Source organism: Strigops habroptila, chromosome 4 (assembly GCF_004027225.2).
Source record: "Strigops habroptila isolate Jane chromosome 4, bStrHab1.2.pri, whole genome shotgun sequence".
In the NCBI taxonomy this organism is placed as follows: Eukaryota; Metazoa; Chordata; class Aves; order Psittaciformes; family Psittacidae; genus Strigops; species Strigops habroptila.
Genome location: NC_046358.1, coordinates 19,084,375 through 19,100,089, shown reverse-complemented (window position 1 = coordinate 19,100,089; position 15,715 = coordinate 19,084,375). Strand labels below are relative to the sequence as shown.

The 15,715-nt window shown below is 38.3% G+C and overlaps 1 protein-coding gene across 3 annotated transcripts in view; it reads left to right on the top strand.

Annotated features, from left to right (window-relative positions):
• The first annotated feature begins 2,098 nt into the window (after positions 1–2,098).
• The window catches only part of ESR2 (estrogen receptor 2), a 37,957-nt gene continuing 24,340 nt past the window's right edge, over positions 2,099–15,715 (top strand). For 2 of the 3 annotated variants that reach the window (XM_030484433.1, XM_030484435.1), the window contains exons 1-3: positions 2,099–2,302; positions 5,689–6,161; positions 12,868–13,043. In XM_030484433.1, the coding sequence (XP_030340293.1) occupies positions 2,300–2,302; positions 5,689–6,161; positions 12,868–13,043 (652 nt within the window). In that variant the 5' untranslated portion in view covers positions 2,099–2,299. Of the gene's footprint in view, positions 2,303–4,307; positions 4,421–5,688; positions 6,162–12,867; positions 13,044–15,715 lie in introns of those variants that run through there. The other variant, XM_030484434.1, reaches the window with a different exon arrangement.

The window sequence follows — 15,715 nt, the reverse complement described above, 5'->3', positions numbered from 1 at the left end:
ATAGGTTAAATCCATTCTCAGGTCTGATAGGTCTACAAATTGAAATGCTAAAAACCACTGCAATCTTAACTCTAGTTTGAACTCAGATCTAAAAATCTTTTCCAGTGCTATGCTTACCTTCTAGTGAACTAATCCCATTACAGTATATGCAAGACAGCTATTGTCATGTACCATGAAGTGTTAAATGCTGGTTGTCTTTCGACAGGACCCATGGCTCTTACCTTGTTGAACAAAGATGACAAGGTGGCCAGTGTTCAGGATCCTTTGATACGCTTCACTTTTTCCAGTACAGGTAAAATGGAATTTCCTCTGTTATGATTGTTTCCAGTAGTGAGAAGTCGGAAAGGGACATTTGGAGAGCAAGTATTCCAGTATCCTGCTCAAAGTGAGGTCAGGTTGCTCAGGGCCTTTTTCAGTCTAGTTGGGTTTTTTTAATATCTCCAAAGATGGAGTTTTCACAGCCTTTCTGAGTATCCTGTTCCTGTACTTAACTTTCACTGCGGAGAATTTTTTCATATATCCAACTGGAATTTCCCTTATGCTGACTTGTGACTGTAAGCTCTTGTCCTGGCTTGTGCACTTTTTCTGAAGAGTCTGGCTTTGTTGTCTTTCTATCTCCACTTGCAGTTAGACCCTCCTGCAGTTTGTACTCTGGTGGTACAAGCCAAGTTCCCTTGGTGCCTCTGCGTATGTCATGTATTGAGCCCTGATATATATTTATAAATATTTAAAATAACCAAGAAGTTGCCAGTGTCCTCAATAGGACTAAGAAAGGCCAATGAGAGTGCTCATTTTGCTTAAGTGTTTCGAAGTATTCTTGCCTGTGTGCTTTTAATCTGCAATATTTCATAGAATCATAGAATGGCTTGAAAGGGACCTTAAAGATCATCTAGTTCCACCCCCCTGCCACGGACAGGGACACCTTCCACTAAAGCAGGTTGCTCAAAGCCCCATCCAGCCTGGTCTTGAACACTACCAGGGATGGGGAATCCACAGCTTCTCTTGGCAACCTGTTCCAGTGTCTCACCACCCTCACAGTAAAGAATTTCTTCCTAATATCTGATCTACATCTACCCTCTTCCAATTTAAAGTCATTCCCCCTCATACCATGGCAGTCGCTCTTGTAAAAAGTCCCTCTCTGGATTTCTTGTAGGCTGCTTTAGATACTGGAATGTGGCTCCAAGGTCTCCCCAGAGCCTTCTCTTGATGCATTTTCTTCAGAGGAGGTCTTTTGACCTTTGGCCATTGAGAACAGGCTATTCATTTTGCTGGAATGAGTACAATATCTGAGGTCTGGACACATAGCTTTATTTTCGTTTTGCTTCCTTATCTGTCACCTATTTGTTGCATCTAGTCCTTCTTAGGTAATAATAAACTTGTTTAGTTATATGCCTTCTGTTGGCAGTATGTGGCACTGCTGTGTTTAATAAGTTTTTCACAGAATTTGAAGCACATGTGCCATGTTATGCATCAGGAATGACTTTCCTTTAATGATCAAATGAGAAAATGATTCAGTTCATTGTTGCAAAGAGTTGTGTAAAATGTAACTTAGCAGAATATTAATAGAATGCTCTGCAAGATGACTGAGGGGCTTAAGCTATAGGGCATTAGAGTGCATGGTAAAATGAAAGAAAGAATGATTGCACTTTAATCTAAGCCTAAGAGAGGAAAAGGTCATTTTAATTCTCTGTCGCAAAAAAGTCTTTACTCAAAATACAGGACTTGCCTAGAAAATTCAAAGCATGTTGTAGTGTACGTTGATGGAAGGGTGCCTGAGAACATCCATCATTCTCTTGCTTTTTTTTCAGTGTTGCATTTTTCTAGGAAAAGTTATCATATTTATATATTTCCAAGCAGGCTCTAAAACATGACAGCCTGTCCTCTCTACCTATTTTTTTCCCCTTTCCAAAATTAAAAAACCTAAATTAGTTATTTAATTCAAGGCTTTTAAAAAGATACTTGGTGTAGCTAATGTGCAATAACTAGCTTTTGAGTTTGTTCAAATAGGTCAGACAGCTTAATTATTTACCCATGTATCTGTTTGACTATGACATCTAAACCAGTTCTTGTGCCTGATCTGGTGTGTCTTGCATGGTGACTCTCAAGATGCATTGAGTTCAGTATGTAGAGCTAAAGACAAGAAAGTTTTTTGGTTTGTTTTGTTTTTGTAGAGAACGTTGGTAACATCACTGGGTTTTTTTTTTTTGATAGCGGTGTCAGCCTCTGGATACTAGAGCCAATGGAACTGTTTTTAACTATGCCAGATGTGAACCCTGCCCATGGTGTCTTAGATTTGTGAATGGTAAGTGTTACTCAAGGAAATGGACAGAATGGCTATTTACTTAATAATGGCATTTTGGTTGTTGAGTGTCCTGCTAAGCTAAACTGACTTAAGTGGGTTGAAACATTTGCAGACTCCCAGAAGACTGTAGTATAAAAATAACAGATACCTGTTTTGTTTCTATGTCTGTTACAGATCTAGTGCAGTGCTGATAGAGTAGATCTAAATAGTGTACTTTATAGTTGAATCTTGCTTTTAAAAAATCTTTCTTCAGAGAAGAAGAGGGTGTTGTGACAGGAGTTCACTTTGTGAAGAAGTTAATTTCTGTTTAATGAATGGTGCTTAAAATATGAGGACAGTATACCAGGATGGAACACATTTATTAGCCTGTTGCACTGCTTACTGTAATCCTTGGCTTAAATGTGGTCATGCTTTCTTCCGAGGTATTGGTGTTGGCGGAGTTTGTTTTCTCCAGCCTTAAATATTAAGATCTGGTTACCTCAATCTGCAGTCCTTCTTAAGGCGTAGAACTTCACAGTCCATCAGTCAATTTTTAGGACCTTCTGAGTAATAGTGGATAAATTCAGCCGTCTCACTTTATTTGTGAGGCTCTGGGTTTCCCATTCTAAATTGTCTGGGTATAAGGAAATGTGAACAACATGATCTCATGTAGATCCATGGTTTACTGTGGCTAAACTATTTCTTCTACCCAAGTTAATTATCTTAAGCTAATGCTGTTATTTTTTCACTATATTGCAGTCTGCTGAAGACCATGAGAACAGTTTTCTTTAATCTCCTGTAACCCAGAGTCCATTCTTTTGTAGATAACTCATGCATGATCAGCCTGATCAGCCTGTTTTTGAGGAAGGCTGTACTGACTTTTCATGCTCACCTGGTCTCCTCCCTCCAATACAAGCTCCACTCTTGCTTCTCGTAACTTCTGTGTATGTTTCTAAATACTTTGTGTCGTGTGTTGGAGACTAAATACGCAGTCCTGCTAAATGCGCAGTTATTCTGCATACCACACTAGTGGATTACCTCTGCAGAAAAATATGACTTCAATCTCAGCTGATTTCAGTTCATAGAATTGTGCAGTGCCAGCTCTGTGTTCTCTCTGCTTCTACAGCTTACATGCATGTATTTTGCAAATGTCTGAGAGGAAAATACACAACCAGTTGCCTGCCGCAAGAATTTTTGTAGTATCACAGGAATATCTCTAGCCAACTAGAACAGAGATGTTGTAATTCCCCTCAGGTCCTTCCCTCTGAAGGGCTTGGGGTTACCCTGCACCGTATGCCCTTTCAAGGGGGGCAGAGGGATGCAGTTCACACAGTCAGCTCTTGCTGGACACTCCAGATGCTCCTGCAGAGTGTCCACACACACTTGAATATGCACAGCCTCTGAGATTGCAAATGGTATACAGCTTTACCCATGCAGAAGCTTTAAATGCATTTTAAACTCGGTGTGCTCACTGGGCCCATTCATAGTAACCACTGAAAATAGTCTTAAGATCATTTCTTAGTTCCGTCATTTGCTGCTTAAAAATTACTTGGGCTACCCCACCATTATGGTGGAGTGAAAGCACCTTTGAGATTTTCAGTGCTTTTTGCAGTGAAAATTGAATGATGCATGGTTTCTTTTAGAGGAGATTGTGAAGCATCCGGCTGGAGCAAATGAAGCATGCAAATTGTATGAGGAGTGAGGTCAAATTCTCCTCCTTTGCATCGGAGTTCCAGTCCAACAACTGCTGGACATAAACAGCTGCTGAGATATCTCATTTTCCTGTTTCCCACATAGGAAAAAACAGCAGCTGGGTCTGAAGTGCCTCATATGATTTAAATGAGTTCCTGGTTATTTCTACAGATATGTTCAGTTTCATCAACAGAGTGCAAAGTAAGAAGGAAGGATGGACTGTAAACTATACATTTGATTCAAAAATACTATTTCTTATATTTTTTGTTAATGCTTCTACCCTCAGTCCTGGCCTTAGAGGAGAAAAATGTATCAATACCCCAAGATGGCATACTAGAAATGCCATCTAGCTGAAAAATTTTGGGACAGGGAGATTGCTGGTACTTTCAGCAAACCTGTGGTTTAATCTTCCTCATCTTGCTTTATGGTCATGTGAGGTGGAAAAAGGTAAGAGTATTTAGCACCAATACATTGGCCACTTCTGGAACAGAAAAGCTGTGGGTGACTTTTAAATTATCCTGTGACTTTTCTTGTTAAGATCTTACTACCATCTGTAAAAGTACACTACAATATCGGTTCTGGGGGCTGGAATTTGCTGTTTTGGAAACAGAATTATTTTGGATTGCAAGCTCTAGGAGGGCTGCATGTCTGTCTTCAAAGCTGAAATGAACTGCAGATGAAACCCTTACTGAAAAATAAAAAAATATTTTTAAATGCTACTGTAAAACTAACGCTTCCAGGACAGGGATTATGTATTAGGACGATGCTTTTTGTTGGCTTTTTTCTTTTCTTTCTTTTATTTTTTTTTTCTCCCTTAAATGATTTGGGTATACCTAAATCTGGCAAATCTTATTTGCTGTGGGCAAATTAAGGTGTCTGTTTTGATAGTTGATTCAGATGGGAGGAAGGATGGAGAGTAGTTGAGATGGAGATGGAGAGTGGCAGGAAATTATAAAACTTTCAGACCTCATGAAATCGCTCAAGTTCTGTTTTGTCAGCTTTGGAAATCTGCATTTTGTGATTTCTACATTTATAATGGCTCTGTTCAGAGGTGCCGTATCCAGGGACCCCTCAGTGATGAAGTTGCATTGCTTACTGATATCCATTACATGTCTTCCTCCTTTGTGGTGAGGAATGTGCAGTGGAGTTCTGGGTTTCGAAGGTAAAGAAGATATGTGTGTGTGTTTGTGTGTTTTCAAAATATCTGCTGTTGCATGTTTGTGTTAATAAAGGGAAGGCTGAAGTAGTACACTTATAGTGAGAGCAGGAGGTAGTGAGCTTTTATAAAGAGAATTGATTTCTTGGGGTACTCACCCCATAGTTGTGGACCACAGGGTAATTTTGCCTCTGACGTAGAGCAGTTTTACTCTGGTTGTAACGAGCTACTTGTGTTAAGATCCAAGTTGTCACCTGCATCTTTGTTTCACACTTCAAGTGATTAATTTTGTTTTGTTTTCATTTTAGAAGGGAGTCTGAACTCAACATGCATCTTAGCCTTTATTTTTAGGGAAGCTCTAGAAAACTTTCTTTTTCTTAAAGATAGTGAATTTGTACACATTGACTGTTTAAGCGCATTTGGTATGTAATCTGTTTTAACAGGATATTTTTATATTTTCTCATTTAATGATTCCTTTTTTTTTCCTTTTATAGAAAAGACTTAATAATACAGAATTTTCTTACTTTTTAATTCAAATCTTTATACCTTCCCACCTTAGGATGAATATTTAAACAACAGTCTTCAGTCTTGCTTCAAAATGTCCCTGTGTGCGTCTTCTCACAAGGATTTTTCTCAATTGCTGCCACTTCAGGATATTGGATGCAATAAAACAGAAATTAAAAACTCACCTACTAGTATCGTATCTCCAGTTCCCTACAGCTGTAATCAGTCCACGCTGACAGCAGAACACAGTCCAGTCTATATTCCCTCATCTTACACGGAAACCAGACATGAATATTCTGCAATGGCATTCTGCAGTCCTGCTGTGATGAATTACAACATTACCAGCAATTTTGGCGATTCAGAGACTGCATCTGTGAGGCAAACATCAAGCCCCAATGTGTTATGGTCTGCTCCCAGCCATCTCTCCCCTCTGACACTGCACTGTCAGTCATCACTTCTGTACGCAGAGCAGCCAAAGAGTCCATGGTGTGAAGCAAGACCGATGGAGCCTGTTCTACCTGTGACCAGGTCAGTACTACTCACTTCCTTAAAACTTTGCTGAAAAGTATTTACTATTTCTTTAGTTCTTTTAAGTCTTTTCTTTTTACATTTGACTTCTCTGTGCCAGTCTCTCTGAAAAACAAAACAAAATAAACCCTCCACCAAACACCAAATCAGACCTGGGTTTTTTGGGGTTTTTTATATGTAACTTCTGAAATTGGATTTTTTTTTTTCAATAGCTCCTTAGATAACTGCACACCAGACAAAAGTTCAAGACTGCTAGGTACTGATTTGTGTTATAAAAATGACTTTTGCTCTGGCAAATTAAGTCCTTTGAGTGAAAGAAGTAAAGATTCATTCTTTTTTCCTTTCCATACAATGTTGTTTGTATTCCATTTTATCTGGATTTTTTTACTGAATCTAATAGTTATGAAAGCTTTTCATGAGCTTAGAATTCAAGGGATATGTTTTCTTGATATTTTTTTTTTTTTTTTTTTTTTTTTTTTTTTTGTTTTAGTATTAACAGTCCACAGCAGCATGCACTGTGTTCAAAGTGGTGCTGCTACTGAAAAATTCTGACACTTTCTTGTTGCTCTTCTTAACTGGCTTTATAAAGGCATTGCGAACAGCAGATTCACAGCCTAAATTTTAAGCTGTAAAGAAATTGTATTTGCAAAAACATGTTCCCATTCTGCACATTTACTCATATTGCAAACCATAAGCAGTGTGTAGATCATCAGTAGATGAACTCTATGCATGGGCACAACAGCTATTGAATGGATAAAAAAGCTCAGGGTGTTGCAGGTGCTGTTCCTGTTTTAACAGCTGTGTGTTTATTCATAGGGCTCCTATTTAACTTCAGCAGTCATTGTCAGTATGAAAAATAGTGTGTTCTGGCAACAGTTTTAGTGCAATTGATAATAAAAGATTGGTGCTATTTATGAGACTACCCACGTTCCTTCTGCAGTGGGTGGGCCTTATGTTGTCTGCACAGGGCTAAGGCATGAGATGTACATCTACTTCTGACTTGTAGGCTGCACATATCTTAAGCCTGGTCACCTGACTATTCTCTGTTTGGAGTCAGCAGAGAGTAGCAGGTGGTTCTATAGTGCAACAATACTTTAAATGTAGGTATGTGGATTGGCAGAGGCCGTTATGGTAGCACTTCCATAAGAATTCCCCAAGCAGGTCTAATGTGAACAGGGCAAACATTCACGCTTTTCCTGTTTGGGTTAATATTTCAAAACTTTGACAGCCCTGGGAAGGCTGTGGTGGGTTAATGTTTGAAGCAGTCCAGATGATGGGACAGCAGCTGGAAAAACCCAGGATCAAGAGCACATCATCTGTTGCTCTACACTGTGCTCTCTGAATAGGCAGAAGGGAAGCCAAACCTGCCACACTGGAGCTTAAGTAAATAAGTTTTCTGCCAATTGTATAGATCCATATGGACTACTGCTCTTGTAGCTGATGATGACCTAACTAAGAGGAGAAATCAATGAAATCGAGAGTCTAAATTTATGGATGATCTATGGATGATCTTTCTTGTTTAGCAGCAAGTAACTACTGTGTTTCTTGGTAGCTGAACCTTCTCGGGGGTTCATTCGTCTCAGCATGATGCATTTTCATTTCCCACGTGTGTACAGAAGTTTTAAAAAAGAAAAAAAAAAAATAATTTGACATGGAAACACAAAAAGCAAGAGCTGTAATTCCCTTATTGTGAGTAACTGTTCAGAAATAAGGCTGTAAAGAAAAAAAAAAAAAGCTCTGTGTTTCCTTTTGCTTTATCCCTTGGTGAGATCTTAAATTAATGTCAAGAACACTATATTTATTACCATGGGAACAATGACTGTGACACTACAGATTCGTAGATTATACCTTAAAGGAAGAGTTCTTGGGATTGAAACTTAAAGGAATAGATCTGTGGAAAGGGAGAGACTAAGGCTGTAAAGTGTCATTTTAAAGAGTGTTGTAGTTTAAGAGAAGGGATTTTGTTTAAAAAATGAGTAAGAAAGCATTGCTACATATTTAGCTTTGTTACACAGTTCATTTTACATTTCAAAATAAAGCAAGAGTCTCACAGTGAGCGGAGAGTATTTTCCCTGGGTGTAAAATTCTGTTAACATTAGTTAAACTGATGTGATCTACTTTGCTAAAGCTGATCACTGTACATAATCCTTTGGATCTCCTTGTACATAAGCTTAAAATAAGGGAATGCTGAGAATTCAGGTTCCGTTTCTCACAAATAGGTGCATCATATGAATTCAAAAGGAATGTATTTAACTTTGTTAAATGCAAATGTTGTACAGTGTAGTGTTACTTTACACCAATAATTCAGCAAAAATGAATTGTATTCCTTATAAAAATAGACATGAAGAGAAAAGGAATGTGACAGTGTAATTATATTTTAGAGTAGTCTGAAATTTATTTCTGCCTTCATCCTCTAAACAAAAGGATTTTAATTAAAGAAATCAAAGGTTTATTTTCAAAGTGAAAAGATATATTACTTTCTAAAAAGCATTAGGAAACTTTAATGAATTTGCTGGAGTAATGTTTCTGGGACTTATTTTGTTCTTTTTTCCTATTATTTTTCTTGTCCTTCTGACTAATTGCATCTAGAGTGTGTAAGTAGAGGGTTTTGGGTACATAGGCTGGTAATACTTGCTTAATTATAATTATTTAGTAACTTTGTCTTGTTACCTATATTATATTTATATATTGCTTAAAATTTTGTCTGAAGCCGTAATTATTTGCATTATTCTCTTATGCTTTTTAAATTGTGTTCATTCTGTAGAACAGTTGAATGTATCTTGAGGTGTCTTTGAGGTGATGGATTGGTATCTCTTTTATGATGGAATACTTACAGAGATTAAGGAAAAATGTCTCTTAATTCTGAGATATCTATGTCCTGTTTTTCAGCATAATAATCAATGTTTGGACGTAGCAGAACTTGTGCTTTGGAGAGATAAATACTGACAATTGTGTGGTATTAACAATTCTAGAAGTTATAGTGGGGAGAGTCTCTAGAAAATGAGGAAGATAAATAATGAAAAGTATTCTTCAGCTGATTTTTACCTATCGTCTCACACACATTCTGGGAGAAGGGAAAAGCCTTCTTCAATCCTACAGCTTTGGCTTGTGTGAGATTGAATTATCTTCAGGCACTGAATGAGAAATTTATAATTTAGAAATTTTTTTTCTCAGTGGTTTTTTTTTTTCTTTCTCTCTTTCTTTTTGTAATATACAATAGTTTAAGTTTTTTAAAAAAACTGACAGACAACAAATGCCGTGAGCAAATCTAGCTACCTTCTGGGTCAAATCCTTGTCACCCTTTTCCATTTTTAATAAAATGTTGGATTTATGTTCCAGTTTGCCAGGTGTAGCACACACATCAAACACTTGCTGTGGCAAAGCTAGAGGTAATTAGGAAACATGATAGATACTGAATAACGTAAATGGTCTTGCTAATTCCTTCTCCTTTAGGGTAATGATCTTGCCACTGTTGATGACTAGTAGGAAATCACTAATCTGTTACTTTCAAAAAAATCTTAATTGTTTTTATGGAAACATAGCATCTCTACATAGAAACCATGATCATAAAATAGAGAGGAGTATTAGGAGGTGTAAAGTGATAAATCTTCAGCCATGTGGTTTTTCAGAAGCAGCCAGTGAACATCCCCCACTGCCCTGCATCCTTTGGTGCAGGAGATTTGTGGGCATCCAGGCAGCAATGGCCAGTTCTGAAGGACCTGGCAGCTTAGTCATCTCCAGAGCATACTGGAGTGCTCCAGTCCCAAGAGCACCTCCCAAGGAGGTGGTCTCTAACCATGTGTGGGGCTACCTGCTCCAGTTCGCTGTCGTGTGGATACACTGTCTGATTAGGGAGATTCTTAGGGTGAAGAACGTGTACCTTAAAGCTCTCATCTGTTTCCTAGTTCTATTGCCCCTAAAGACAACAGTAAGAAAATGATTGTGTTTGAACCTCCTGCTGTGCTGCTACAACTATCACAGATGAGCGGATTTGATGCCCATTTGGCCTGCAGGAGGAATTCACTCCAGATTGTTGCTCTGTGTGCAAGCTGTATGCCACAGCCTGTGGAAGCCCTCAACATAAAAAGGACATAGAGCTGTTGGAGCAAGTCCAGAGGAGGGCCACGAGGATGATAAGGGGGCTGGAGCACCTCCTATGTGAAGACAAGCTCAGAAAGTTGGGGCTGTTCAGCCTGGAGAAGAGAAGCTGCATGGTGACCTCATAGCAGCCTTCCAGAGTCTGAAGGGGGCCTACGAGGATGCTGGGGAGGGACTCTTCATTAAGGACTGTAGTGATAGGACAAGGGGTAACAGGTTCAAACTTAAACAGGGGAAGTTCAGGTTAGATATAAGGAAGAAGCTCTTTACTGTGAGGGTAGTGTGGCACCGGAATGGGTTGCCCAAGGAAGTTGTGAATGCTCCATCCCTGGCAGTGTTCAAGGCCAGGTTGGACGGAGTCTTGGGTGACATGGTTTAGTGCGAGGTGTCCCTGCCCATGGCAGGGGGGTTGGAACTAGATGATCTTAAGGTCCTTTCCAACCCTAACTATTCTATGATTCTACGAAGTCACGCAGCTTGCAGATGTGCCGGGTGACTGTAGTTAAACTTTTAGGCAGGGAAAGAAAAAGTGTTTTTAAAACACTTGTCATGACTGGAAGGTAAAAAGTTACACTCCTCAGTGAGATGTTGCAGTGTATGCTTTTTCTTTATTTTCATCCATTACATCTTGATGCTTTAACAATGGCAATAATCATTGCTCTCTACAGCATATCAATCAGTCACTGAGGTGCTCTCTAGATAATTTTGATTATTTTCTGACTCTTATGGTTGGATCATGATTTCCAAGTAGAGCTTAAAAACATACTTCGTTTACTAATGTGAAATGCCAAATTACTTTTCCTTCCAAATACAGGGAAACAGAAAGGAATAACAATGCTTTTTCCCACTTGCATTAGCAGCATATTAGGTGTGTGTGATACAGTCCCTTTATTCTAAGAGGAGTTCCCCCACACTGGTCTTCCCGGCATGGCAGAAGGGGAAATAACTTAGTGATTCAACAATCCATTAACAGGGGTCTGTGTGTAGTCAAAAACCAGGCTTGCTAAACATCTAAACACCTTTATGCCTTGCAATATCTGAATGAAGGAACATTTTTTTAAAAGCTTGCAGTAACTTAATGGAACAACAAATATCGTAACTTTTTTGTTTGGAATTTGCTCAGAGAACCACCTTTCTTCTTTTCCAAACTTTCTGCTAGGAAATTGAGCATATTCTTCTCAAATACTTGTAAACTTGGTGATATTTATTTGGCACGTGGGTGTGTTTGTCCTTATCTTCTGTCGTGAAACCAGCACAAAGTCTATGTTAGTTAAAGTCTCTTTGGTAGCATTTTCAGCATGTTTCTACTGTTCTGTTTAAACTTGCTCTTGTTAGTGAATAGGTTTCTTCTGCGTTGGCAATGTTCTTCAGAAGTCATAAACTGTGCTACCTGCTGTCTTATCCAAACTTATATTTCTTCTCCTCCCTAATTCTTCTGGAAGTTAGGATGAGGAAAATTCTAGAGTTTCTAACTTCTGCCTCTGTGTTTAAGTTCATACCTATAAATTGATTCTCAGCTTTTCTTTTGTCAAACTGCTGCTGAGCTTTTGCACATGACACTGTTTTCTCTGTCTTGGAATTGCCTAGACCATTTGCTGTTGGTTTTGATGATCCTTTTCCTTAAGGTCTTTTCCAACCTTAATAATTCTAGGATTCTGCAAAGGTAAGACTGCTAAAACCACCAAGAAAATGAGGCCCAGAGAAAAAGTGCAATGCATGTGCTTCCTATATAGAAAAACCTCTCCACTGATAATCTAAGTTCCTTTCTTCCGTTGTTTGTTGACAGGATCTTGTTGTCAGGAATTGGCTGTTATTTCATGTGTCTATCCTGTTCTAATTTTAATCCCCTTGCTAAGAATATTTCTATTAAGTTGTAACCATTTGCAGCACTTTAGGAATGCATATATATTACTAATTTGTGTGGAGCATTTTTTCTTTTAATGTATGAAAGTATTTTATTAATTGTGTTTCTCCATTCTTCTTGTATTCAGACTTCCTTTTACTTAGCATTAGGGTGATCAGTGTGGGTTGTCACCTTGAACAGAAAGCTTTATCTAACATTGTGAGTTCATCTTATAGACTGAGATTCACATCTCAAGATATTTGTCTCCAGCATCATTGAATGAACAAAGCCTCATTTAAAGGATGACATACTTGAAACTAGATGTGTGTGTATTGCTCCATCTATAATTTTGCCTTGCTAACAGTACAAAGCAATTGCTCCTCTGCTTGTGGTAGCATTTATCATGTCAGTCTGAGCTGCCTGATTTCACATTTTCCATGCAAAGCTTCCCAAAGGCAAAGTCCACTTGGTTTGCAAATTCATTTTTTCCCAGAGCTCATGTGAATAACACATCAGCAATCCAGTTTTATGCCTGTAGGTATTTTAAAACTTCGTAGTTTCTCAACATTGAAAGCTCTGAGAATCAGACTCTATGCTTCAAATAACTATAGCAGAAAAAGGCTTAGGCTGTGAAACACTGTCCTGTGTTCAGTAATAAGAAGACTCTATAGAGGGAGAACAGAAGACAGTGGAAAATAATTAAACTCTTTGCAATGTAGATTAATTCTTTCCTCTTTTGTAACAGATATTTTTCTTTTCTATCAGAGAAACATTAAAAAGAAAAACTAACGGCAATGACTGTACAAGCCCGATTGCAAATACTCCTGGCTCAAAAAGGGATGCCCACTTTTGTGCAGTCTGCAGTGATTATGCTTCAGGATACCACTATGGGGTTTGGTCATGTGAAGGCTGCAAAGCATTCTTTAAAAGAAGTATTCAAGGTAGGGCTATCAGCTTTTGATAACTTTGCTCAAATGTGTTGTTTCAGGGGCTGCAGTGGTTGATCTAGTAACGAATTGACCAAAAATCCTGGCGTATGGTGCTGCATGCTGAAAATAGAACAACACATGATTTAACTAACTTATCTTTTGGCTCTCATGTTATCAAGATCTGGAAACACTGTAAAGTGAGCGGTTGATTTCTTTAGAGAAGAGGTGGAATACACAGCATGGGAAGGTCCTGCAGCAAAGGCCTCAGTGGGATGGCTCCACCGACCTGTGAATCTGATTGCAGTTTGTGTCCCAAAGTAGATATAGTAATTGTGAATTTTTTATAATAGACACAGTTAGAGTAGGTAAATATCTGGAGTCTTTGCTAGACAGCAGCTATTCTTGACAAGAGTGTATTGCCTGGAGCTGTTGAGTCATAGCACATAATATCTACATGATATGTAGAATATAAAAATATGTGAAGCAAGTATTAGGTACTTGCTAAAAGTACCAAAAAAAAAAGATTTTTGTTATTTCTCAGCCCTCCATCCTGCAGAGCCTACACTGCAGTATTTCTCCACTGCCAGATCTCTCCAAGATTTCCACTTCAGTGTTTCAATCCTTAAATATTTGGTATTTAGTTCAAATTTGCTGAGTGACTGCAATATGAAGTAAATGTAGGACTCCATGTTTGTTATCACAGCCTATGGGCAGTGATTTATGCACTGTATTGCAGCTTTGGACCTCTTCATTTCTTGAACCATAGCTGTAGTTATCATGTTCTCTGGCCTCACTTGGGTTCTCTTGGTGGACACTTACTTGGATTGACACTGGAGACTACCTGCAGATACTGACAGAAAATCCTGTCATTTTTCAGTTTATTATGTTCCTTTCCTCTTCTGCACACAAAGCCTTTAGCAATCTTGAGATTTTTTATTTTTATTTTTTTTTTTGCTCAATATGGCAGAGTTGGCGTCACCATTAGAATCAGTTTTAATACAAAACTTGTTTGGCTTTTCAATTTATTGTGCAAGTTCTGCATGGATGAATAACAATTTCTATACACTAGGGCAAGTACTTTTGATTTCTAAAATAATTGAAGAGAACTTTGTCTCCCGTTTGTCACAAATGGAGACTGAATTTGATCTCAAAGTGTTTTCTGTCAGGAAAATTATTTGCTTGCTCTGGGTTGCTCACATGTGCTTTGGCCATGAACTACTTACCCATTGTGGCCTTTTGTACATCTTAATGTACCCTGTCAGGTAACATTTGCTTGTAATTCAAGTAAATGAAAGTAAGTTCTTGGCATAAAACACTAGCAAGCACTCAGTCGCAACTGTTGTTATGAAGGGTACTGCTTATAAAAACAAAAATCTTCTGGGCCTACTATAGACCAAAACATTGGGCCAATGTCTAATTAAAATTAAATGGTATGACTGAGCAATGGTGTGTGGTCTCCTCTGCTTGCCCAAGTTTGTACTGTAGTGTATTCATCCCACATCCCTGAACATTTGCCTGCAGGCTAAATTATCCCAAGGTCACAGGAGTTTTAGACCACTTTATACTCCTGTGTGCTTGGGTTATAGTGCAACAGAGAGCTTCCTCGTCCTTTCCCTGCATGTTGTGTGAAGAGTGATAAACAGTAATTTGGTTTTCAGTCATATCTGCCAGTAGGAAATGGGACAAACTGTAACCTGATCTCTTCTTTTTAAAATTGCTAATTCAAAAATTCGAGGTTAAAATTATTTTAATTTTGTAAGGAAATAGTCACAATGGTTCAGTTAAACAGTTACTCTTGGGGACATGAACTCTTGGACTTCCATCAAGTAAAAAAAAGCCTCTAGTAAACTATCTTTGCCTAATCTAGTCTTAAAGTTTGAAAAAATAACCACAAATTGAAGAGAAGTAAGAAATGTAAATGAGTGAATATTTTTTTCATCCTTTGCAGTATTTGGCAGGAAACTATTCAATTGTATTTACACCAAGAACATACTCAAGTCCAGTTTACAGTAATAAAGCTTTTGGACCAGGTTACTAATTAATGAAACACAATAATGTAAAGGAATTTGGGTAGGGGTGACGTGAGGTGGGGGAAAAGGAGAAAAGAACAGAAGAGGCTGTAGTGGAAACTGGTAAAAATAACAGAAACACTTGTCCAGATTATCTGTAAGTTATACCTTCTGCTTGTGCTTTTCTTTGTACTGTACAGTATAAGTCATTTTAAACTAGTCTTCTTTCTATCTTGAGCTGCTTTTTAAATTAACTTTGGTCCAGGGTCAATCCTCCAAAGGCTTCTTCATTCCTGGAACTCACCACGTCAGAGAGTTCAGTAAATAGAGCTGTAGTTTACCTAAATCTTTGCAGGACTAAAGCTGTGTGCACAGACTGCTGTTTTCAACTCTGCTGAGGAAAAAAAAATTTACTATCTACCACCTGTAAGAGTCCCAGTAAGAAGTTGGAGATTGGGAGCAAATTTCCACAAGAGTGTATGTCTCATTTTCATAAATGAGTTGGTATTAGAAGTTGCTTGGTTGTCTAACAGTCATCACTAAAAGCTGGTGTATGTGCCTTGTTACTTTTTGAGGCCACAGATTGTTGTTTTCAGTAAAAGATAAATATGTGTTTGTTCATCAGGTAAATTAGTAGAGCTTAGATAGGTGCGTATGAAGAAGTTGCGATGCTTA